This window comes from Malania oleifera, chromosome 8 (genome assembly GCF_029873635.1).
Source record: "Malania oleifera isolate guangnan ecotype guangnan chromosome 8, ASM2987363v1, whole genome shotgun sequence".
In the NCBI taxonomy this organism is placed as follows: domain Eukaryota; kingdom Viridiplantae; phylum Streptophyta; class Magnoliopsida; order Santalales; family Ximeniaceae; genus Malania; species Malania oleifera.
Genome location: NC_080424.1, coordinates 100,557,550 through 100,585,307, shown reverse-complemented (window position 1 = coordinate 100,585,307; position 27,758 = coordinate 100,557,550). Strand labels below are relative to the sequence as shown.

Sequence of the window (27,758 nt, the reverse complement as noted above, 5' to 3'; positions counted from 1 at the left end):
AAAATTTGCGAAAATATAAAGAACACGCACGTTATGTTATCAGGGTTAGGCCAATTGTGCCTATGTCCCCACCTTGGCTACACCAGTACAAGGATTCTACTAATGCTCACTTAACAAGTGGAGCGGTACCGGTTACAACCAAGTTAACTCACAAGACTGACCTCAACCAACACGCCTTACCAGGATGGCGCACCTAATTTTCCTAACCGAGTCTAAGCCAATCCAAGACTATTCAACAGGGCTAGTCTCCCTCTTCAGACCCACGCCTGTAATACAATCAATATAAAATTTTCGTACAAATAAACGATTCTTATACAACCAGATATGTACCACTACACACAATATAATCAATGCACCTTAATGATATAAGAATTATAAGCTCGGTGCTCTATGTGTGCAATCAACACTCAGAATAATGACTTTATCTAATCAAGCACAAGAGTGTATATCAAAGCAAGATTTGAAACACAATATTTGAATATCACAGTATCAAATCAAGGTTTCAAATATGCTAACCTTAATAAGATGTTCTTAATGTACTAAGCACAATGGATGTTTAAATGCAAGCTTTGAAAATGATTTTTGCACACAAAAAATATAGGCTAAGGTAACTTACAATGACAATGCAAGAACCACAAGTCACTAAGTCTTCCCACACAAGATTTATCAAACAAAATTGATGGGAGAACTTAAAGTTTTACTCTCAATAATAAAAACAATAAGCACAACAAATGAGAGTATGAGCTAATGAGGATTAAGCATAAGCACTCTAAATATACTCACAACACTTGAAAGATCAAGGAAAATGAAGTTCTAGAGTGTTTGGGAGTTGTATAAGCTAAAAAGGGATTTTTTATTTTGAGAGAATTTTGGCCCTAATCAATTTGCTAATCCTCGCTAATTATGACAAATGAACAGGTATTTATAGGCAATGAGGATTTTTTTACCATTGGGGACTTACTTAAGTGATTGTGCAAGACTTAGGGTCTTTTTTAAGGCTGTTTTGAGATAGTCCCAAAAATCCGGCGTCGGTCGACTGAACCCTAAGGTCTTGAGCTGGTAGTTCCTACATGCATGATATGCATTAAATATCACAGACCTTACCTTTTTCCTATTTATTATTACAGACCCGAATTTAATGATAATATAAATTACAACATCAACTAATCTTCAGGGTCTTCAGACTTCAAGCTTTCACGTGCCATCAAATATGAACTTGTCAATAAGAACCTGCACACAAACTTGAAAGCCATCAAATACAAAGAGTGTTTGTCATTATCAAAACTGGGAATGAACCATAGGGTCAACAAAGTATTTTTAAATAAAAAAATGGATATGATCAAATTCACGTATTTTAATTTAACTTGAGTATACATTTAAATAAAACTAATATAATTAAATTCACATACTTAATTTGACTCTGATATATTTATCAAAAATTTGACATAATCAAACCCACCTACTTGAACTCTTCCTCTAACCAGCTAACGCTGACCTTCTTTCTTTAAAAATGATATTGAAAAGAGTGGATGAGTGAGAACTTTAAATAGATAAAAATTCTCTTTCCCTCACAAAATCCTTCTCTTACCTTTCTTCCAACTACTCGTTTGAAATTTTCTATGAAAAATGAATTGAGAACTCTCTTATTTATAAAGAATTAAGGGAAGGACATTTTCGTAATTTCACAAATTTCTTAAGGATTAAGAAATGAAATAAATAAATTAAAAGGAGAGAGAGAGAGAGAGAGAGACGGTGGGGGAGATAAAGACGAAGGGAGAGAGAAGGGGGGTTCAATCTGATCTTCAGATTGATCCTTATCAATCCATATATATATATATATATAATATTATATTATTGTTGGAGGTGAGGGACTTCATCTCGTCTATATATATAATATTATATTATTATATTATATTATTGTTGGAGGTGAGGGACTTCATCTCGTCCTTCATCGCAACCTCCCACTTGCTCAAATCTTTCGCTTGACATGCTTCATCATAGCATTCAGGTTCTCCTCCATCTGTAAGAAGTAAACAATTCATATACCTTTTATTTGGTATATGGATCTGAGAAGATCTCTGGAGCTTAAGAGTAGGAGGCAGTGGTGCGACAATCCGTTCCATAGGTTCCTCCACCTGAGGATTCTTGGAGTTTTGTTGTTGTATCTCCTCCGCCTGAGATTCTCGGTGTTTCACTGTTGAGTCCTTACACGGTCTAGTACATCATCCAAGTCTACATAGGTTGTTTCATTCTGAACTGGTTCTATGGGTTCTATTGTGTTTATGTCTTTATACATCACCTTTTCATTGAAGATCACGTTTCTACTTCTGATCACCTTCTTGTTTTCATCGTCCCAAATGTGATACCCATACTCATCTCCACCATAACCGACAAAAGTGCATTTTCAGGACTTTGGATCAAGGTTTTTTCTGACATGATCACTGGTATGTACATATGCAACACAACCAAAAACCTTCAAATGTGAAAGTCTCACCTCTTTTTCACTCCATACTTCTTCTGGTAGACTGTAATCCAATGGTACTAATGGACTTGTTAATAAAGTATGTTGTTGTGTTGACTACATCTGCCCAGAACTGCTTTGGTAACCCTAACTGCAAATGCATGCTTCTGGATCTTTTAGCCAACGATCGGTTCATCCGCTCAGCTATGCCGTTGTACTAGTGCGTACCTGGCACAATTCTTTCCATCCTGATACCATGCTCATAATAGAAGTTCTTGAACCTGGTGTCTTCATACTCACCACCGTTGTTGATTATCAGCTTCTTGATTTTTAACTAGTTTCATTTTCAACCATTGCTTTCCATATCTTAAAAGCATCAAAGACATCAAATTTATATTTCAGAAAATAAACACATACCTTCCGAGAATGATCTCCAATAAATGTCATGAAGTAATTCCTTCCATCTGTGGATGAGACGGTCGTTGGTCCCTATACATCGGAATAGACTAGTTCAAGTCTCTCCTTCTTTAGGGTACCGGTATATGTCTGGAAACTGACCCTCTTATGTTTCCAAAGTATGCAATCCTCGCACATGTCAATCTCTACTAACCGTAGATCACTCAACTTTCCCTTTGAGTGCATCACCCTGAGTCCCTTCTCACTCATGTGACTGAGTCGTTGATGCCAAATGTTGATATTGTCATTTCCTATAGCAACTAAAATAGACATGCAAGCATTAGAGGTCACATAAAGTGTTCCACTTTTCTTACCTTGTACAATCGTCAGTGCACCCTTTGAAATCTTCCATTCATTGACAATGAATGTTGTGGTGTATCCCTCATCTGCTAGTTATCCAACTAAGATCACGTTATTTCCCAGGTCTGGAATATATCTGACATTGTTCAGCTTCCATACGGACCCGTTCATCTTGATCTTCATAATTCTCTTGCCAGCTATGATGCAAGGTTGATCATTACCAATGTATACCTTACCCGAAGTCACCTGGTGTATACTCCTTTAGGCAATCTCTACTGCAAGTGGCATGAAATAAGGCCCCAGAGTCTAAAACCCAATACTCCTTGCTCTCCAAAGATCATATCAACATATCACCTTTTTCTGAAGCAAAATTTACTTCTATATTCACCTCATATTCTTTTCTTGGACCTTTGCACTAGTTTCTGTAATGCCTAATCTTTCCACAATTCCAACACTTAATGTTCTTTGTTCCATGAAAACCCTTACGATTTCTAGATCTAGACTGCATGGACTTAGATCTACCACAATTGTTTGATCGTCCATGCATGCTTCATTTCCATGAATCTCTCCCTCTACTTTCCACGTTTAAGGCTAAACTTGAAGTGGAAGCATTATTTGACTGCATCCTGATCTCTTTCCCAAAATCATGTTAATGACCTCATCATATTTCAGCTTTGATTTTCCTGTGGAGCTACTGATCGCACTAACGATACCTTTCCAACTCTCTAGAAACTGACTAAGAATCAGTAAGACACAGATTTCACTGCCAAACGTGATTTCAACTGAGACAAGTTGATCCGACAGGTCATTGAAATTGTTCAGATGTCAACTAAAACTTTCATCTGCAAACATGTTCATGGTAAATAAATTTTTCATTAAGTGTACCTTATTGGCGGCTGATGGTTGCTCGTACATGTTGAAAAGTGCATCCATAAGAGACTTGGTGGTTTTCATGTACTTGACATTGAAGGCAATAGACTTTTCCAGCATCATCGTGATAGCTCTAGGAACTTTCCGGTCAAGCAACTCCCACTCCTTCTCATTCATGGATTCTGAATTTCCCTTCAATGGTACGTACAACTAATTACCAAACAAGTAGTTCTCAATCTGCATTTTCTAGAAACCGAAATTGGTGTCGTCAAACATCTAGATCTTTGAGCTCTTTTCATTTGAAATCTCGATTCACCTATCTAAAGATGGAATCAGCTCAAACAAACAGCACGATTGGATCTGAAACAGTCAAAAACCTTTGAAATGGTTCAACTCATTTGGAAAACAGACCTAAAATGGCTCCAAAAAGCCTAGTCAAACTTCATTAAACTCAACGAAATATACTCCCTTTTAATGGAATATGTTGACGCCGTTAACTGTTACTAACGTTGTTACTGCTTTACGTGGCTGATGACATGGCACGGTGGGTCCCAGATGCTGACATGGCAACTAACATGGCACGGTGGGTCCCAGCTACTGTCGTGGCACGATGGGTCCCAGATTGCTGCTATGGCATGATGGCGTGGCGGCTGATTGTATGCCATATGGCACTAATGCGGCTGCTAATGAGGCGCTGACACAACTTTAATGCAATTGCTGACTCAGTGTTGACGAGGCGCTGACTAGATGCAAATGCGACTACAGACGCGGCTGCTAATGTGGCACTGATAGAACACATGCCATGAGCTGTTCAGCGTGTGATGGCGTGTGAGAGTGCGTCTGGTGGCGCATGGAGGCATGTGAAGAGGCTACAGACTCCTAGAGGTGCGTGTGGCCATGTGCGGGCTCGTGGGACCTCTATTCGAGCTCTAATTTGCATTGTTGGCTTCGTCTCGTTGAGAGGAATACGATGGTGTGCTCAAAACTCAATTTTGAGATACTGGATTGTGGCTCCTATTTTGCTCTGATCTAACTCTAATACCAATTGTTAGGGATCTAGGAACAACAATCACACACAAGTAAAAATAAACACGCAAAATAAGAATACCATATTTAACGTGGTTCAGTCTAATATTGTAACGACCTGCTATTTAACTAGGTGTTATATATATATGACATTTAACATGCTCTGATACCATACTAGGGTAAACTTAATCATTATCCTAAGCAGCGAGAAGCGGAAATCAAATAAATATATCCATATATAATTATATACAATACCAAAGTGCTAGAACGTATCCTCAAAATATACATATATATATATGCTTTCCCAAAACACCCTCAACTAGCTAGGGTTATATAAAAATACTCTCACAGTACTCACTTCACTTTCAGGGCAAGACTGAAGCCCCTCTATCTCCGAGCCTGGTCTGCTTGCCTACCTGAATTACCTAAAAAATGATTCAACACTAGGATGAGTCAACGCTCAGTAAGATGAAATATGCTATTACTAGTATATGGCAAATGAGTTACAATAATATGAAAATTTGTTTCTATATAATCATGTATAACTGGATATGTAAATACAGTACAAGTAATAAAATCCACCACCCTTTCCATGTTACTTAACATAACCATATTGTAGGTTACTATTCAAAATACTTCTAATGTACATAAGTATATTCTCTATTTCTGTAAATCTGTATACACGTAATAGTAACTGAAAACTTTCCCTGTGGATAACTGTGTGTCATGATTTAACCCCTCATGACAGGGTTGTGCAGCCCGTAGGTGGGATCTACACTGGCTGGCCGACCAGGGTAAATCACTATACTCCCTCGGTCTGATCTGCCCTCCTCAACCCATATCTGATGGGGATCCTATCCACGTCTAGGGCACTATACGATCGACCTACTACCACGTATTATCTAAATAAGTGGTTGCACTCATAAATGAAATATCTGTAGCTACGGTACCGTGCTCTATAACTGTATGGTCCAACAGGGTCTGATACTATATAATATATCTCTATATACAACTATCTGATTTACCATGATTCTGAAATAACTGTAATAACCATGATACTGAAATAAACTGTAACTGTGTCAACTGTATTTCTGAATTGAACTGAAATCTGTAAATCATGGTACTAGAAATTGTATAATCATGGTTCTATAAATTGTATAATCATGGTACTATAAACTGTATAAACATGGTATTCTGTAAATCATATCCTGAAAATACTGTAAAACATACTTGTATACTGTGTTTATATTCTCAAGCCACACAATGATTTAATACATAGTATTCATGATTAATAATCTATATAATGTCCTGCTGTGAATAATAAACCGACCAAAAATATACATTTTATACTGGGAAATCATTTTAGAACTACCTAGCATAACATATTTCTCTTACCTGACTACTAGAAAGCCCCTATGGTTTACTGGCCTAACACCCTCAGGGCTTCCTACACAATACCCTGAAAACAACATTTTTCAAAATAGAATATCAGTATTTCATTGCCTACATCATTTCCTATAACTGTCAAAAGGCCAAAAATTGACTAAAAAGTCTTACCGTAAATTTGGGATGAAATCCAACTCGATCCCACCGACGATCCGCCCCAGCAAACTTGAAGAGAACTTCGCCAGGAACGTTATGGTGGCTTTCGATCGTCGATCCGGCGACTGGCGGGGCCAAAATTGAAGAGAGAAGGGAGAGAGACCATAGGAGAGAGAGAGAGAGAGAGAGAGAAGCACTGAAATTGAATAAAAATCCAAGTTTGCATTATTTATAGGGCCAAATTCGTCGACGAGACACATCACCTCGTCGACGAGTCCTTAAGTAAATTCGTCAATGAAACTTACCCTTCGTCGACGAACCTTACCCTTCGTCAACGAAATTCAAAGTAGCCCAAATCCTTCTTTCGGTATTTTCTAGTCAACAAGATAGGACCTCGTCGACGAGGGCCTGAAGACCTTCGTCGACAAATCCCTGAATTCGTTGACGAAGCCTGGAAATTCTTGAAATTATTATTACTTCTAAAATGCAATGTCGTCGATGAACACGAAGCGTTTGTTGATGAAGCCTACTGTCTCCTTCTGTTTCTGTTTCTATTTCTGTTTCTGTTTTTGTTTCCATTTCTCTCCCTCATTATTATTTAAATATTATTATTCTTCAGGTCACTACAAATATGACCTATGTCCATGGGGCACACCGAATTTCACTATAACTTAGCAAAAAATACAAGAGGAAGAGACATTACTCAACTCAATCCTTTTCTCACACCTTTCTCTTTCACACCTTCAGCACAATTACTCTCACACTCACTCACATCACATTCACACACACACACTTCTCATTATATAGTTGAGTGGGATGGATAGTAAAGGAAGGTATGTTAATGGGATTCCATGGGATGGATTAGCACACCGACATTCTTACTCTAGCACATCAAAGTTGGCTTCTTAGCTCATCCTCATCCGTAACTCATCCTCATCAAGGCTCATCAAGACTCATCAATACTCTTCGTTTTCATTTTAGCTTAACACATATTTCAAGGATGAAGGTTTTCATAATCCTAATTCCTTGCTTCAAAATAATGGTAAGGAAACAATGAGACTACACCTCATGTCTCATAGTTTCCTTGTTTTCTTGTTGAGAAACAATTGAAAAGTGCACCATGGATGGGAACATTATTAATTCAATCTAAAACCTTTGCTTATGTGAATATATGCACTAGGCATAAGAATAAGTCTTTGGAAAACGAAAAATATTATATGTTATTACCAACAAGATTGATTTTGATTGAGAAATGACAAATGGTACGAATTGGTTGCCCTAGGATGTATGTATCTTGAAGCCATGATGATGGAACGAACTCTCTCGAATCTTTTTTACTCTTTAGATTGGGAATTTTCAAATGGGATGAAGAATGGAGGAATCAACAGTGAGGTGGTTTGCATAAAATAAAGTTCACCTTATCTTTTGGCTAGAAAATATCATGTGTATATGAAGATAAATGTGCATATCGTGTTTTGTTTTTCTTTATCTACAATCCTTATTATTAAGAGGAAGGTAGTAATCTTAAGACATATTTGCAATGACTTATAAGAGGATTTTATGATTCCTAATATATTATTAAAAATAACAAAAGATATTAACTTCTTTTGATGAGATTTGGCAAAAAGACAATAACCTTTCCTCAGGTTTCAAAAATTTCAGAAATCCCCATGAAGTTTCAAGAATTCCAAGGACTTCCCTTGAGATTTGTCAAAAACACACAAATCTTCTCTTATATCTTACAAGAAGATAAATTTTTTGGGAGATGTTTGTATCTTTTTGGTAAATCTCTGGGGAGATATCTATCTTTTTGTAAAACTTTAGAGGAAGTGATATGTTTTGTCCTGTCAAAAATATATTATTTAATTTACTTGAATTATAAGCTAAGAAAAGAATAAGTTATTCAAACCACAAGTCATATATATATAAAGTCATTTTCATAAGTACTCATCCAAGACTTGGATACATAAACTTAATTATATTGTTTGTGTAAAGAAATCAAGTATGAGATATGAAGTGTTAAATTAAATTTGGGAATCGATGGGTAAAAAACAATAGCACATAATATATCATTGTATATACAAAGTTCTCCTATACATAATGCTTATTATTTAGAGATTTTTGCAATATTTTCATAATGTTATGCTCAATGTTTTAAAAAGCATGGGTGAGGCACAAGGAGAAGAATTAATTGCAAAGGTAAAACTAATTAAGGTGAATGTCTTAGGCATATATACAAGCAAAATGAGTGTGTGTGCTTGTGTGCACGCGCATGTAAAGGTGACGCACAAAGCCCCATTTCCCACTCGGTAAAGATGCTCAACCCTTCTTAAAGTCTCTTTGTTGTATCTTCGGTGTGTAGGGCTAGAATAAAATTGGGAGCAATAACAAAAACAAGAGCAACAATGACAAATCAGACCTTGAGTCTCACTAAATGAATCGGTTACATAAATCCTTTCCTGCCAATTTACGCAATCTTGAACAATTTTCTTCAACAAATATGAGGTTATTAAATTCTTGCTCATTTATCTCAATTTAAGCTATTTTAGATTTACTTATATCCCTCCCATTGCCTTGTAAGTAGCACACTCCTCATCATGAAGGCACTATTTGACCTACTTACAAATGTCCAAAACATTTGAACATTCTCTTATCTTATCTTCAACATGAGTTACACTTAAGTTACTGCAAACATGTTCATTCCTTAGTTTATGTTTTCATGTTGTCTCACTCATCCATCTTAACATTTTCATCTCGACAACATTTATTTTTTGGATATGTTGTTTCTTAATTGCTCAACATTTTAATCCATATGATATAGCTAGTCCCACAACCATCCTAAAAAAAGTTCCTTCTAATTTTAAAGATATTCTACAATTGTATAACGCACTCAAAGCACATCTCCACTTAGTATGAAATTGAATTTACTTCTTGATTGTGTCAACTATGGCATTCAAATTTTCATTTCAATAATCCATTTTCTATCTCATTTCATTTTACAAATCAAACACGAAATTAGTTCTCACCCTCTGTCCAGGCACTATGAAATTCTCTCTCTTCTGAATTTCAACGGTCTCTCTCATCTCAACAATGCCTCCCCAACTCATCCCTAGTTCTCCCGCCTGATTTTTTTTTTTTTTTTAAATATCATTTTTAAAGGGTTCTCCACCAAAGTCCACTGCTTGTTTATCCATGAAACCTTCCACATAATTAAAAAAATTAAAAAAATTGTGATTCTTAAAAGGGTTCTCCACCCTAGTCCACTGCTTGTTTATCCATGAAATCTTCCATATATATAATTGAGCCGGCCAGTTATTTCCAATCGTCCCACTTGCCTCGATTCTCCACCCTAGTCCACTGCTTGTTTATCCATGAAATCTTCCATATATATAATTGTGCGGCCAGTTATTTCCAATCGTCCCACTTGCCTCGAGCAGCATTCCCCATGCCCCTCCCCACAGATACTTAAAAAGTATGTTGTCTTCTACTATTCTCTTCCTTTTCATAAACTTTTATCTCATTTTATACATATATACATGCGGCGGCCATTAGTTGGAAAATTAACCCATCAAGCTATCACTCCAACCGATCAAGCTATCACGTCATTATAGATAGACTTCGATGGAAGACAAAAAGAAGATAACTTCGTTGTAGCGTCTCAACATGAAAAAAAGCCCGACACCGAGTGACTGAAAAACGTAATTTGCTTTATTCAGCGTGCAATGAGTCCTTCTATGACCCATATCCTTGGACGGCGAGCATGATTCATGCCCTGCCCTGCCCTGCCGCACAGGGTCATGATGGTTGTGCTTCTTGACTTTTGACACACAGAGTCATCGGTGGGTTACGGCTGAAAATCCGCAAAGATCATTTACGTGCAGTCACAAAATATGTTGTTTTTCAGTGCATGATAGGAAATATAAAACCATCATCGCATCTCGAGTCATCGGGAGGACACAGAAAGCCAAAAATACACATTAGCAAAGAAAGGAAAATGAGGAATAAGTTCACTTTTTATTGTATATATATATATATATCAAATACTACTAAAAATAAAAATTTATTTTAATATAATTAAAAATTAAAAACATAAATGATGCACAAAACCAAGTTTTTATATACCGATTTATTTTTTTTTATTCTTTTTAAATTTCCTTGATAATCATTAAATTTTTTCATATTTTCCTTTCTCTTCCCTCATATTTTCTATGTTTCAATGGGCCCTTAAGTCAGAGGGAAAATGTACCTCCAATGTTACTTGCACCATGAGACGGGCCCTTCCCCAGAGAGCAACTGGTTTAGCAGGCCTAGTCCCCCTCTGAATGAGCATGAAGTTCAGCCCATGGCTTCGAGCGTGTTACCCTGGTTTGCTAGCCATTGTGGATTTCGAACTAAAATTTTGAACAAGTATTCCATTTAAAATTGAAGGACAGTTATCATCTTGGGAGTTAGAACAATAAATGCCCATATAAAGTCACTGCTCAAACATGTGGTAATTTCTCCGTCCTCACAATCAAATCCTCAGGAAGGCCAAAATGTTAGCCCGGGAAGGTTGTTTCCATCAAACAACAGATGCAGACACGCAAGCTTCTCACTTGGAATGGCAAAAAATAAAAATCGCTAGAAAGTACACTTCTCTAGCTAATAACAAAATTTCCAAATAGAATTGGGGGGAAGCATGAGTTATCGCTTATTAGGCCTTCCTCTCTTGCCCGAACTATTCTTCTCAGCAGGTGGACGCCCTCGACCCCGCCCACGCCCAGTGCTCTTTTTCTCTGGTGTGAGCATTTTAGCACCCTTGCCTCGACCACGACCTCTACCAGAAGCCTTTCCACCCTGTTGCCTCTTCCGTTTTGTTTTCCCATTGGCCTGTTCTTCACCATCACTCTCATCATCAGTATCCTCCTCTTCCTCTTCTGAGTCCGACGAATCTTGTGTCTTCTTCCTCTTCTTTGAAGTCTCAGAATTCTCAAAAGCTTTAGGAGTACCCTTTTTTGAACTTCTTTTAGCAACTGCAGTCACACTCTCAGGCTCCTCACTCCCTGTACCAAGAATAATAATAAGTCAGACAAATTTTCAATCGTTCATCATCACCATACCAGAAAAGAAAATTAAAGGTATAAAACAGACAAATTTCAAACAGATGAATGTGGGGTCAAGTTTCCATCCTTCTGTACAGAAACTTGGCCCCATAACACACCTTCACCAGAAGCTTTGCCATCAAAAACATCCAACTGTTGAAAACACACGAGAATTAGAGAGAAATTATGTGCAGTATTAACATAAAATGAGAATCACACAGCAACAGTATCAATACAAAAGGCCCGCAGGACTCCGAGCCTTTTTTACCCAGCATGTGCAGATCAGGTTGAAGTTGGTCTCCCTACAAGCTTTTATGCATAAAAGTGTAGGTATAAATATGTGAACTTTCTGTTTCCAACACTAAGGTAGAGTTTGGGAGCATGGATTTCGGCGCTCTAATTTGTATTTGCATGGGTTTGGAAAACTCAATACAATTTTGTACTATGTTTCACCCAAATCCATACAAATTCAAATTCAAAGTCTAAATTCCATACTCCCAATTGCAGAATAAATGTTTTTAAACACCCCTCCACCCCAACAAAAATAATAAAAATAACCAAAAGTAGCACACTTTCATATTCCAAAAACAACATAATCTTTTACAAATTCCTCCTGGCATATTACTAAAAAGTTAGCTAGAGAAAAAAAAATATATATATATATATATATATATATATAAAATTTATGTAATCAAAGATATACTGGATCTTCCTTGCATTTATGGTGGTCTGAAATTAAACAATTTCACAGGATCTGGTGAGTCCCTAGATTTAAGACCATTAACTACATTTGAAGAGCATAAGAAAAGCACTTGACCTCTAATATAAACAAAATTATGCATGTAGAACCTAGAGGTACCTGATCAAGCCGATCAACAACATTTGTTCTGTCAACAATCACCATGGAATGGCCAAGCCCACAAGCAACACTACAAGCAGAAATTTAGGAGGTGAAACGGTAATCAAGCTCAGCAAGTAAATTTCAAGTATAAAATATGTTCAGGCCTGCACAATAGTTTTAAAGATCAATGGAAGTTCATCTCACAGAAACTGTTGCTGCCATTTCAGGCATTACAAACATGTAACGGATACTGCATCTGTGTATTCATTAATGGGGTTAGTTGTTCAAAGTTAAAGATTCACATGTTTAGATTCCAAAATTTTACATGATATTGAGGTTTAAAAAATCCTAGGACCTCCCTTAAGGTTCCAAAAATTCCAGACCACTATGGAGAATCAATCAAAAGACATTGAATTTCCCTTATATTTGGCAAAAGATAAACTTTTTGAGGGGTATACACATCCAAAAATCAAATGTCGGGGAGGTTGTGGGATGTTTGAAACCACAGAGGAAGTCTGTGGTTGTAAGAAACGCTGGGGAGGTCCGTGTCTCTTTGCAAAGCCTCAGAGGAGGCCAGTGTCTTTTGCCCTACATGCTAATGTCTTATTTTGATTCCAACATGCTTAACATGTTGAATGATATAACAGTTCTTTATTTGCTAAAGGGAAAAAACCCTCTCAGCTGTTACTAATAAATATTATATTGAGTATAAATCTAATATAAACCAAGAAATCACAAAACAACGAAACAGAAGCAAACAAACATATTTATATTTCATAATTCATAGCATAATCACATACAAGCATGAACACATGGAGCAGAAACTCGAGACTGCCTGCCTGCAGTTTTACATTTTCAAGCAATTGAAAGATGTAGGTGCACGCTACAAATATAATTTCTAATCAGTAGAAATAAATTTTTCTAAACTTGAATTTTTCCTCTTCTACATAACCAATGTTTTGTTCATCTCTGATTTTTACTTGGATATTTCACACTAAATATGATAAATATAGTTCATAAATTTTGTTTCAAGTTTTAAAAAGCTTGTACAATTTTCAAGAGTACTAAATTGGCGTAAAATATTTTAAAAAGCAATTCATCAGGAGTCTGGGTATGGCATCATATCAAACGAAATAAACAGTAAAGGCTGATTTTTTAAAACCATGGTGCACACAAAGTGATATTGGCTACCCACCTGATAACATGCATGCCCTCAAGGATATCCACCTTTTTGGGCACAGCAGAAGACCTGAAGAGCAGAAACAAACATCAAACTGAAGAACACGGAGGAAATATAAAGAGCGCAAAAGCGAGAAGGAACAATATTGCATGTGAAGAATTGTACTTCTGCCCATTAGGGCCATATCCCAGCTCTCCATACTGAGCATGACCCCAACTTATGCATGAGGCATCCGCACCAACAAAGTGATGCATCTGGCCTGAATCCATGCAGCGAATATTCCAGCCACTGCAAAATGAAGTAAGATTTGGAAGCTTGTCAATTTAGCATGTTATAATGTCAACCAAATTTTAAAATGTATAATTGAAATTTCCTGACTCTTACAGGGAGAGCACACACTGTAAAATTATAAAGGGAATAAAAGAGAAAAGTTTGCAACAGAAATCAGCTCATTGGGATCAGTTTCAAGGCAAAAAATCTGAAAACAATGGAATGGAAGTTGCAAGATGCGCAATGTAGTTCAGATCCAAAAAGAAAAATTAGCTATAATTCATGTTAAATTGAACAAAAAGAAGAGAAAACAAACATAAAATACAGTTGGACTTCCTTTGTTGTTGCCCACCAGGTCTCATGCCATGGACCAATATTTGGTCACCCGAGAATACTTGGCAAACAGGGTGCATTTCCACACAAATATAAAGAGGATACAAACTTCAAACATGCAGGCAAGTGTCAATGACTCCAAAAACCTCAGGAAGAATGACGTCAAAAGCCAAATCAAATGTAAATCACAATGTTCAAGAAGTAGGATCAGAAAGCAAATTTTAAATCATTAAGCATTACATTTAACCAAATGTGGGAAGAAACCAGGATTGAATATGCAGCTCAACTATGATGAAAACAATAAAGAGAAGTTCTTCAATCTAATCCAAAATTTAAATGAAATGACTAAACCAAAACAACCAGAGTCACTTCCCTGACCTGCATTGAGAGATCTATGTATCAGTATGCCAATTCTTATGAGTTCATACAACAAAGCAACAAGTCCCTGGTAAAATGGCACAGTTTTCCATGATACAAAGATACTGTCATTTTGAGTTGGGATATGTTCATTTTCTTATATAACTTTTTTTAAAATTTCTTCAAAGTTGAACGTAAAAAATTTCATTTGGCTGAGGTTCAAGCATCTTGTCACGAGCTAAGCTTGTTCAGGGCATTATGCTTGCCTGTGACCGCTTATCTCATATGCTTAGGATGGGTTTCCATCATGTAAATACTAATGTAGGGTTAATTACTGCTAGTAGAGTCTTTGTAAGCCAAATAAAGCAGTATGACTCCTCGGTCACTTTGATGTTTCCTAGTGTCAGGATGATAATTACATAAAAACCTCTTTAGGGGAGGGTGAGTGTTCATCAATCATTGTAAAACTCACTAGCAATTGTCAACGTGCTTAGCCTACTTGCCTCCCTCGCCAAGTACAACATGTCAACGGAGGATTTATTAATGAATTACGTTTGCTTCAATGTTTACTGCTTGGTTGCCACGGCTTTCATGAATTGATTATTATTTCCGCTGCTATATGAATGAATATTAATGAAAGTGCTTTATGGATGAATGTTGGTAAATGATAGGCTGGCTAGTTAAGCAAAAGTGCTTTAGCTAGCGCCGCACGGCCCTTCACAACGGTGTGAAAAGAGGCGGACCGTGACACATCTGTATGTCAACCCATAATATTTATGCAGAAATATAACAGATTATCAAACCAATTCAAAAATGAAAGTTGAAACTGACTGAATATAGGACTTGGTCAACATATTAACTTTATAGGAGGCTTAGGTCACAATCAATAGAAAAATAAAGGCAAATACAACAGAAATATTTAATATCAAATATTCGCAAAACTAAATCAATGTAATTAAGTATAAACATAATAAAACCAAAAATAGGTGTTTTCAAAAGAAAAAAAAAAACAAAACAAAACAAACAAACAGATGAAAACTATACAAGTTCAAGGGCAGAGGTAACATAACCACGACTCAGAACACAACCTTAAGTCCATAAGAGGTTTAGGATACATCCAGTCATCCCCAGCATTCTTTATTTTGCCCCACATGTACAACTGCCCTCCACCTGGAGAATGAAAAAGGAAAACACAAAACTCGATACATGATACCAAGTTATAAAGGCATGATAAAGAGCTTGCAAAATGAAAAGAAATCAGCTCCAAACTAAACAATCAACTAGCTGAAATCAGAAAGAACTGATTGGGTTTGCACACAGTTCCTTCCACGATTTAACTAACACCATTAGCCACCTAGGTCTATTACTCAGCTTTCATTCAAAATCTGCCCGCGACTTGCGTGAATTTGGCAGATATCCCCTAAATTTATCTGAGATATTCAGAATGATAATTTGGCAGATACTTCTCGCTTTTCAACAGGTGGGATAAAGATCAGTTGAGCTGATTAAGTGTTGAATAATCTACAAGAGAAACTCTGTTTCTAAACAAAATTATATGAAGCATTATGTACACAACGCTTACAACTCAAGCTTCAGCCTTTTTCCATTCTTCCAGAAGTACAAATGTTAAAATAGAATGTGTTGAATAATTGTTCTAAGAATTAGTAACTTTATATCACCCCTTATCCACACATAGACGTTTGGCAGACATGACAAATTTAACTCTTCTCTATATAACCAATGACAATGGAAAGCATATCTTTTGGTACAATAAGGTAATACAATAACTTGGACAAATAGAAAGGCAATGCAAAACATACCAGCAGTACACGAAGAATTAACAGCACCAGCTGAAATCACTGCCTCAGGTGGTAGAACATTGTGCTTTTGAAAGACATCAACACGGCGAGGAACCCATTCATCCTTTTGCTCTCTATGTCCAAGCCTATAAATCAGCACTCAGGTGGTCATTTAGATGAAAACCCAAAGAAAAAAAAAAGATAATTAGACAAGATAGGTAAGAAAACTCGTGTTACAAATAATCAGGAATATGTGTGTTAGCCTAACAAGGCTTAAAATCTTGTTATCTTATTTTGATGCTAACAAACAAGTGAAATTTAATGTAATTGTGTGAGTAATGATATTTCAGGATTCATATATGTGAAAGTAAGGTCAAAGTGCCCACAAGGATCAAATATGATGGAAGCAAGGTCAAAGTGCTCACAAGGATCAAATGAAGCTTAAATGAGCCAAGACATGAATTACTTGTTGAAGAACACGAGGACATGAATAAGTTGTTGAAAGCCAAAGCATATTAAAGTCAAAAGATTCAAATAAAGGCAAAGTAATAAAGCTTAAAGAATATGGAAGTTTGAAGAAAAGATGGATTCAATCAAAGGACAAAGCATGAAGACTCAAGAACTTAGAATGTTAATATTTTAGAAGTCTCATGTAAGTGCTTTAATGTTTAAAATATCATTTGAAATATTTTGAAGCTCTTAGGTTAACTTCTTAGACCTAGATACTTTTTAAAATACCTGAATAATATTTTTATATGGTCAAAAATTATTTTAAAAAGGTTAAAATCATTTTTGGAATAAAGAGCACCAAAAAGAGTTTTTTTCCCAAATGCTGTCAGTTTTTATACAGCCGCATTGAGGTGAATTTTTCTCTATCAAGAACTCATTATTTTAAATAGTTATAAACACGAAAGTTATAGGATTTTCTTTTAGCTTTCGTTTGACACCAAGATCACCTAATTTGGAGTTATATAGAAAAAGTTATAGCCAAAACACTGAAACGAGGTCACTGCTGTCAGACATTTAAAAATTGTTCAACGGGCAAATTTTTAAAATTCGAATGTTTTAAATTATAGCCGTTTGAACCTTAAATATTCTAATAAATAGGGAAATTCTTTAAGGAAACTTTTGCAAGTTTGAAAGCCTATAAATACATGGTTTTGCAAAACAAATAAAAAACTAAGAATTGAAAAATCTGTTTTGAGAAGCTGAAAGTATTCTTGTTCTTCCTAAGTTCTCTTGCTCGCTCATTGGAAAATTCTTTTGCTGAGAACTCTGAAGTGTTGATCCTTCTTCCTTTGAATTCCTACTGCTAATCCTCTTCTAAGAAGGATATTGGTGAATTCTACACTTGAGCTTTATTCTATTTCCTATTGATATTTTACATTTAAGTATATAGTGCTGAAATTGTACTAACTTGCTCTTTGAGAGAGTATACTTGTACGTAGATTTTATCTTATGTTTCTTGTAGTTCATTGACGTTCCAAGGTGTTTGGATCGTTGGCTAAGCAAGGGGATATTGCTTAGAGAGGCAGACTCTAGCCTATGTAAGGAGTGACCGAACGAGGGAATATCGTTTGGAGAAGGCAGACTCTAGCCTTAACCAAGGAGTGTTGTAATCGGTTTTGTTCCACCCGTCAACGGAACAGGTTTAGTGAATCCTTTGGTGGTTTGCCAAAGGCGAGGACGTAGGCTGGGTATAAGCCGAACCTCGTAAAAATCTCCGTCTCACTCTCTCTTTCCCTATTCTTTATTTTCAGTACATATTTAAATTGCGTGGATGATTTAAATTGAAAATCAAATAAACTACGCATATTTGGAAATCAAGTAAACTTAAAGACTAATTTTGATTTGAGTTGCGGAAACCGAAAGGGAGTACGTTGGTGAAACCATTTCTTGCGGAAACCATACGGGAGTACGTTTCTTGGTTAAACACTCAAAGATAAATTAACTGAAAGTTTATTTGAGTTTTGAATATTTGGAAAAAGTGATTGAATGTTGTATTGAACATCATATTAAGCAAATCCATATATACAGGGCTTGATTAACATTTATATCTGGGGCTGACTACAAAAGCTTTATTGTGTTTGTGAAAAAATTGTTGAATATTAAATTACATTCTTCACAAGGTTTTCAAATTCATAATCACGGGGCTTATATAAACAAACAAACAATCTCAAGATTTTATATTACCAAAGTGCTGAATACCTTATATCTTGGTTTGGTTGTTTGATGTTTAATTTGTACTTGGCAAATAAATTGATTGTTTGGTTTGAAGATTGTGTTTAATTGATTGGTTGTTTAATTGTGTTATTGATTGGATAAAAGAACTAAGTTCTTGTGTGATTGGTGAAATTAAACAAACAAGTTAAAGAATTGGTTAAGTGTTTAAAGAAGTTAAGGATTCTTAAAAGAAGTTAAAAGAAATTTTTAAAAGCCAATTCACCCCCCCTCTTGGGAAGCTATTCCTAATTTCAATGTGAAATGTCCTGAAAGCCCACAAGAACAAACGCAAAGCCCACAAGAACATATGCATGGTAGACTGAAAGAGCAGAGTACAAACCTTCCATAACCACCGAAACCCCACCTGCACATATTCCAGCACAAAATTCATCCACCATAGGATAAATACAAATCCACAGAAGGAACTACTAAATCCAGATAAATCAATTTTGGAAAAACTTACGTGTAAACATAGCCATTGGAATCCACCGCAACTAGACATCCAAAACAAAGCCCAATAAAAATTAGCAGCTATGTATAACAAGCACTTTATGTCCATACACATAAATACAAGCTCACACATATACACTATGAGAGAGAGAAATGTGGATTATAGAAACTTACCAGTATGGTTTGTTCCACAAGCAACTTTGACTATAGTCTCCCCAGCAAGAGAAGCTATTGCTCTAGGGCGTGGTTGAGGTTCATAGGCAAGCTTCACTGAGCTATCTTTAGTATTGTACTGCAAGCATATATTTTGTTAACATTAAACCAACATCAAGTTGTTAACATTAAACCAACATCAAGTGACTCAAGTCCAATGACAGAACTGGCAAAAGCAGCCATGCACATGTCCAAGAGACCACAAAATTTCTTCATTCAGTGAACTGCTGTACAGGATATGTTTATGATGCATAATAAATTGGTGAATTAGAAAAATAAAATGTTTTCTTTGTGTTTTTTGCTATATTCACGAGGGAAAAGGTGACTACATCTATTTTTGAATGCAGATTATCTAGCTAAATGAGTAAACTCGTTTCACCAGGTCTTTGATTCAATAGGCGCTGAGATGGCTTTTTTATATAGAAACAGAAGAAATTCATTAAAAGAGAAGATGAGTCACTTTACGAAATAAAGGAAGATGCAAAAACTACTACAACCAAAGAACCCAAAAACTAGGCTAAAAGGGCAAGCCCATCCTGCTGAATATTAGAGAATGTATTACCGAACGATCCAAAAGTGAACACCCACAATGAAGTCAAGTATACTATCATATCCCAAATAAGATCTAAAGATGAAGCATGGTCACAAAAAAAAAAAAAAAAGAAAGAAAGAATCCAATCATTCATCTCCAATCAGCACATCTCTTCAGAAATATGTGTGACAGTTTAACTGCGAGGCAACAACTTATCACATTCAGACACCTAGGAATGTCAAAAGTTTTGAAATACTCAACATTTCCTTCTTGTTGCAATTGACAATGTAGTTAGACATGTCAAGGATGGATTATGGGGCTTTAAGGATGGCAAAGATAATTTGAGTAAAAGAAGATTTACTTTACTAGGCGATAGCTAGATCCTTTTGTCTGAGGTTCAAATTCCTTGTTTTTTTTATTTGATTATTTTCCCTATAGACTTAAAGAACTCTAACTAATTTCAAAAAATAATTAATTAATTAATTAAATAAATAAATTTTGAGGATACCTAAATTGGCATCCGACAACAGTCAAAGCATGCACAGGTCACAGGTGCTAAATATAAAAATGTATATTTTCTCCAACATACCTCATTGTCTGTTCCATGACCAAGTTGACCATACTGTGGAAGACCAGCAGTTCTAAAAACCGAAAGAAAGCTCAGCAGTTAAAATTTAGCAAATTTGAAGAAACGATTGACTAAAACTTAAATACATATAAATCCACAAACCATACAATATAGAAGCTCCTTCGACAGAAGATAACCACACTGTAAAATCAGCCCCACAAGCAACATTTTTAACTTGAGTAGCAAGAGAGCGAACAGGAGATTGCTCAATCTCTACAAAGGATAAACAAAAAGTCATTTACAGTAAAAAGTGTTATTACAGCACCAAAAATAAAAAATACAAATAAAGCACAGACCAGAGTTACCCAAAAATTCTCCTGCCACCTCATTTGATAACATAAACACAAAAATTAACTAAGAACAAGAAAAATGGTTGCCATCACTAAAAAACAAGTTTAACTAACTTCTGCAATTAAATTATGCATTTAAGTCATTTACAGTAAAAAGCGTTATTTCAGCACCAAAAATAAAGAAGACATATCTAAGCACAAACCAGAGTTGCCCAATATTCTCTTGCCACCTCATTTGATGACAACCACGTAAATTAACTAAGAACAAGAAAAGTAAGATGGTTGAAATCACTAAAAAACAAGTTAAACTAACTTCTGCACTTAAATTACGCAAGCAAATCATTAGGAGAGAACAAAATATAAGTTCTCTGAATTTCCTATACCAATTGAAATCAAGGGATCTATCATCCATCAAATTGAATGTTATTCTAAACCTAAGCCATGCAGTTGTAAGTTCACATGGTACAGAACAAAACCATATCAACCTTCACCCCATCATGTCATTAAACTGTGTTCTCAAAAATTATATGCTTACTACAACCCACCCATCTCAACATCCTCAGATCATCTAGGATAATTCACATGCATGTAGTTTTGCTTGGTCGTACAATAAAGCACAACCAATCTATATGTGATGCAGGCGCATCAAGGTTCTGCAGCCATGGAGAAATTAGAAGAGAGGAAGGAAGGAGAAGGGAGGCGAGAGGAGATACCAAGGGAGAACTCAAGTTCAATCGACTCTTCAAATTCATCAACTACTAACTTACAACGTCACTTTCTCACACTTTTTATAAGAAAGCCTAAACACATTAAATTACACACATACCCCTAAAAAACATGAATTGCAAACATACCCCTACTTTACACAAATATTACAAACAAGCCTGTTATACTAATTAAACTAAATATATAATAAACTACTAATTAAACCCAACAGTCCCTTAACCCAATTCTTCTTTATTATTCTCCAAAATGGCTCTTCCCAAGATCTTGCGTCTTTGTTCTACATCAACTCTCCCCCAAATAGAAAAAATTCAGCCTCAAATTTTGAAATGTTGAAGAATCAAAAGTGTGAAGCAAACTTGGACTCTTTGAAAGGCAGTGGTTGAGTGATACAAGAAAACATGATCCTTTGGCAGCATCATAGACTTGAATTGAGAACTGGCATCAATAAGCACGTCAGGAATGACAAACAAAACATTGGAATGTCTAAAGGACTTTGGATATCTTCAAACATATTCATTTCCTTCCTTATATTGTCTTCAAGCTGAGTAATTATGATATTCTTTGTCTTGGATCACTGGTAGAGCGGACTTCAAAACAATTTTCTTACCATTATAGTGAAAGGCATATGTGTTCTCATGTCATTGAGTCACACTTGAATCATCCAACAAAGGAGAACCAAGGAGTATATGGCCAATCTTCATAGGTAGGATATCACACCAAACATTAGCCAAATATTCACCCATTTGTATGGGAACCAAAAATCTTTGGGTGAGGTTCCGGATGAAGTTGCATACAAACGACTCCATTTATGAAAACCAAATTCATTGGACAATTTCCATCAATGATGATTTTGCAAAACCTTTTCTCCGCATTTGAGAAAGGTGCTGAAAAGCTTGAAATTGTACCTTGGGTATGATAAATGGCATTCCTTTGTCCTATAATTTGTCACCATGTTGCTGAATTTATGCATATAAATATATATATATATATATGCTGCAGCTATATATCACAACCCTTAACACAATTTTCAACAAGCCTTGCTCCCAATTTCTCACAAACTATCTTCAATTCACCTTTGATATTGATTGTCCTGCTGAAATGAAACAAATTCACAAAGAAAACTCACAAACAAAGCTATGCAAACTGATTTGTTATGCTGGCAATGACAACTCCATGCTCCAAAGTGCTGATGATACAATAATTCTCCAATATCTAGTGTTCCATGTCAAATTATTGCACCTGCTTGCATTATGTTGTGTCCATGATCAAAATACCATGCTGCATATCAAAATATCGTGGAGAAAACACCAATTTCTTATAGCTGGGATGGGAACCAATTTCTCACGATTCCAGGAGGAGGAGGAGAGTCTAGCAGAATCCCACTCGCAATCCCGACACGTGGGACACGTGAGTTGCCAGCGGGGACTTTCTAGCAACGATTTTTGGGATGAAGGGAGATCAATGAATGGGGAGTACAACGGTGTTGGTGGTGGTGTGATGAAAAAAAGAATAGGAGGATAGGGCTTTTGAAGAGCCAATGGCGGGAGATGTTTTGGCCAGTGCGTGGAGTGTCCTCTGGTGCTCAGACAGCAACGAAAATTGGAGGGGAAGGGTATTAGGGAGTTCTATTTTTGGTGATGTAGGTCGCATTGTGGAATCTAGGCCGGAAACTAAGGTTTCAAAAAATGGGACATGGCTGGAATTTCTCTAAAAGTTTAGAAACTGCTACCTTTCATTTTTTTTTAAAGAATGAAATTCAAAAAAATATAGGGAGAGAGGGTGAGAGAGAGAGGGAGAGAGAATTAAGAAACTAAAGGAGAGAGAAGAAGAAGATGGGTAGTTGGGGGAGTTGCTGGATAGAAACCGCCAAGAGACAGCAACAAACTTCAGAAATGAGAAAGAAAGTTGAGAAAGTTATGGGAGAGAATTAAAGAGAAGAAGAAGAGAAGAGAAGGAAACAGAGAAGAAGAAGAAGAGAGCAGAAGGCTGCTGGGCAGCAGAGGATTAGGGACATAACAGGAGACCAGAACAGAGAAGAGAGAAGAAGAGAAGGGGAGAAGAACCAAGCAGAAGAGAAGAGAGAAGGGAACGATAGGGAGATTGAAATGGAAGAATGGAGAATGAACTTGGGCTCTGATACCAAATGATGCAAGGGTAGCATCAAGGTTTTGCAGCCAGCCATGGAGAAATTAGAAGAAAGGAAGGAAGGAGAAAAGGAAGGGAGGAGCGAGAAGATACTAGGGGGGGAACTCACGTTCAATCAACAATTCAAATTCATCAACTAACTTACAACATCGCTTTCACACACTATTTATAAGAAAGTCTAAACACATAAAATCACACACATACCCCTAAAACTACATGAATTACAAACATACCCCTACTTTACACAAATATTACAAACAAGCTCCCAAAATATGCATACTATTATACTAATTAAACTAAATACATAATAAACTACTAATTAAACCCAACAATCCCTTAACCCAATTTTTCTTAACTATTCTCCAACATGGCTCTTCCCAAGATCTTGCAGTTCATGCCCTACATCAATATGCTATATCCCTACAACAAACCTTCAATTAAACACCCTACAATTAAACAATAGAGCATGAGATCTTGCTCAGAGAAGTTAAAAGAACAGAAATATTACACCACATTCATGGCCCAATGGATGTTCTTTTTAAAAAAAATGAACAACCTAATAGAGATTGTCAAGCAAAACTGCTTTCTAGAAGAAATATTAACTCTATTGATGAAAATAAATTTTTATTATAGATTCTGTTTATTATAGTCAAATAGAAGAGAATCATAACACTTCTATACAGCCCAAAACATAGAGGTCAATATAAAAAAATGCATTTTTAACTCACTCATGCAAAATTTGATGTCATCAATACAAGTCATACACGAGTTTCCAAGAAATCAACTCCTTCAAACTTCACCTACCAGTTTTCAGTGAACCTGAACCAAGCTGCCCATGTTTATTCCAGCCAAAAGATAGTGAGTGTCCATCATCACTTACCACTGCCGTATGGCCCCTACCAGCTGCTGCTTTAATAATTTTGTACCTGCATCAACAACAATACTAAGGTTTGGGGGAGGGTAAAAAAAAAAAAACTCCAAAGTAAAAAAAGTAAATAAAAATTTTATAAGCACGTGAATCTTTTTATGAGCACGTGAGATCTTAGTTCAATAATAAGCAGTGGGGAGATGACCAAAAGGGATCCCGCATGCAACTGCTAAATGATAAGGAAATTTTATTCCACACAAAAAAAAAAAAAAATACCTTTCATAAGGAACAGTTGGCATGATTGGATGAGAAAAGTCTAACCAATTCTAGGATGTTACATCACTAATAAAAAAATTTTGTCATGGTTTGATTGTGATGAATGACATGACTCAAAAAACGTAAACATGTAAAAAGAAATGGCTCGATAATTAGAAATGTATTTGGAAACAATTAAAAATGCTCGTCCAGATGTGTTTTCCTTGTGGATTTCAATTTTTTTCCATAACTGTAAAAAAAATACAAATTGACTTCTGAAAATGATGCCAAATGGAACCAAATTCTTCCACAAGGAGGAAATTACTTAAATATGTTTGAAAAATACACCATTTTAAGTATATTCCCTCACTGACATCTTTTCCTACCCTTTTCTTGGTACTGATTTGATCTCTATAATCCTAAAAGGAACCCAGCCCATTGCTTCATCAACGCAACCAAGAAACAAGGACTCCCTTGCACGGTTTGTAAATAGGTACAAACCCATACATTTTCGTAAAGATATTCTCAATCTGTCCCTAGTGTTTTAGCAGTGTGAATCCTAGACACTTATTTGAATGGTGAACCTTGAATTTATCAAGCTATAAATCTTATAACAAGAACTACGGAAATCCTCTAAAAAACTTTCCAAAAAAAAAAATCCCCCCTGCGATATTGATTTCAAAACCAAAATATAGCAACTCACTTTGAGAGCTCAGAAACCACTGTCGGCCTATCCCGCTGAAGCATATCACCATGACCCAGTTGCCCCTTCTGTGAAACCGAGTGATGCTTTAAGTAGACAACAATAAAAAACATAAATAGGGCAAAGTGCAACGTTAAAAACTTGGTAGCTAAATTTCATCATGCCTCGTTGCGACCCCATGTATAGCAACGTCCTTCAACATCCAATGCCACGCAGTGACAAGATACTACATCAACATTACCACAGAAGATAAAACAAAAAACAATTAGACCCAACCTTACGGCAAGCTTTAACACTAAAGGTCCCGTCACTCGATCACAGACCGACACACCAAGGCAATAAACTCTAAAGACCAGCAAGTTTCACACTCCAACCAGACTACAGCAAAAAAATTAAAAACAAAATCATAATAATGAATCAAAGAACAGACGTTGAAACTCACCACAACCCGACGCAACGAACCGAATGTCAACTCCGACGAGTGGCCGGAGCCTGGAGGGCGAGACCAAATTGCCATCCAACTGACTCTTGCGTCGGCCGACGGCGTCCCAACTCGTCGAGCCACAAAACAACAACTCACCTCCCTTCTCCACCTTCTCCGACTTCTCGTCTCCGCCCTTATTCTCCGCCTCCACCGCCGACATCTCCGCTCGCTTCAACGGTCCAAATTTTTGAAAGCCTGCGCACAAAGGGACCGATTTAACGGCCAAACATCAAGATCCGGGTAATCGACGGTGGAGAGGAAGCTCAAACGGGCGGGAAATGAGAGCGCAACGGCTAGTGGCGAGGATCAGGGCGTCAGGGTTTGCGTCTGGCCGTAGATCCGGGGAAGCTAACGAAACCCTAACTCATCCTGAGGGAAGTATTAAAAGGGGAAAACAAATAGTTTGCGTTTTCCGAGAATAGGGAAGGGAATAAATTGCGAAGAGAGAGAGAGAGAGAGAGGAATGATGGATTTTAAATTTTGTTTTTGTTGCTGTTTCTGTTTCTGTTTCTGTTTCTGTTTCGTATTTTATTTGTTCTTGCTTTTAATGTTTTGGGTGTTTTTGTTTTTGATTTTTTTTTGGAGTCTTTGTCTGGAGATTTTGTGCGTTTTTCCTTTCTGCGGGGGTATAAGGGAGTTGTCAGGTGGCCTGCCTGAAAAAAGGTCTTGGGAAGAAGTTTCTGTTTAGAATAAAATGACTAAAACGACCCGCTGTGTTTCGATGGCATTGCTGAAAGTCGGAGTTCTTTGGTCATTTCGACTTCGGGTACGGTCAAAAGTCGCTTGGTGCGAAATTATTAGCCATTATAAAAAGTAGGTGATGGGACTATTGTTATCAATAAAATTATATTCATATTTAGATAACGCACCACTGGTTAGTGCGTTCTTTTCTAAGTATTAATTTAAATTAATGAATATATTTTTATATATAAGGAAATTATTAATAATTATAATTAACTCTAGACAAAATATTCACATGACAAATTATAATTGCAAAATTTTTTATTTAATATTCTTTTTTATTTTTGACTAAGTGAGATTTTTTTTATTAAGTTAGTTTTGACATTTATCATGAATATTTAGTCAAAGTTATTGACTAATTTGGAAGAGTGACCAGATGTAAGAAATATGGTATGACAAAAATAAAATAGTATTTAGCGTATCTAATTAAAGATAAAATGGATCTTAATCAATAAACCGTTCATTTTTCAATACTCAATGTTAGGGGTTGATAGTGTGACCTCGATTAAATGGGGAGAAGAGATATCTTCACTTGCCCTCGTCAGGGATTTTTATACTGGATGTTGAATAACTCGGATGATGGCTTGCGTGGTTGTCTTAGTGATTGAATATAACAACTAGTTCCACATGTCATTGAGTGTGAAGATCGTTTGTCTTCATTAATTCATTATTGTTAGAACTGATATTTCATGTCTATGATGGCTTTTGAAAACCTCTCGCGTGTTCATGATAGTCGGATTGAATGTGTGTTATTTGCTGACTCTGTCGAAGGTGAGCCTCTCGCGCAGCCCGTTAATTGGGTTGAAATTGGCAGTCGGTGACAGTTGGTATCATAACATGGTTTGCGTGAGTTCGATGGGCGTGAACACTGTGAGTTGGAAAAGGAGAATTTAAAATTTTGTAAAAATAGAACAATGGGGAGGCATGTAAGGCAAGGGATGACTCGAGAGAAAATTGATTTTGAAAATACAATTGTGGAATTGG

At 36.3% G+C, this 27,758-nt stretch overlaps 1 protein-coding gene across 1 annotated transcript; it reads right to left on the bottom strand.

Moving 5' to 3' along the window:
• Positions 1-11,052: 11,052 nt before the first annotated feature.
• Positions 11,053-26,589, bottom strand: LOC131162257 (uncharacterized). The gene is made up of 16 exons (XM_058118561.1): positions 25,992-26,589; positions 25,714-25,775; positions 25,550-25,617; positions 24,528-24,649; positions 20,670-20,775; positions 20,524-20,575; positions 19,364-19,481; positions 19,203-19,233; positions 19,080-19,103; positions 16,538-16,662; positions 15,806-15,887; positions 13,923-14,045; positions 13,773-13,826; positions 12,596-12,665; positions 11,856-11,889; positions 11,053-11,697 (listed from the first exon to the last, which is right to left on the bottom strand). Exons 1-16 carry the CDS (start codon positions 26,191-26,193, stop codon positions 11,339-11,341), a joined length of 1,632 nt encoding a protein of 543 aa, XP_057974544.1. The 5' UTR covers positions 26,194-26,589; the 3' UTR covers positions 11,053-11,338.
• Positions 26,590-27,758: the final 1,169 nt, after the last annotated feature.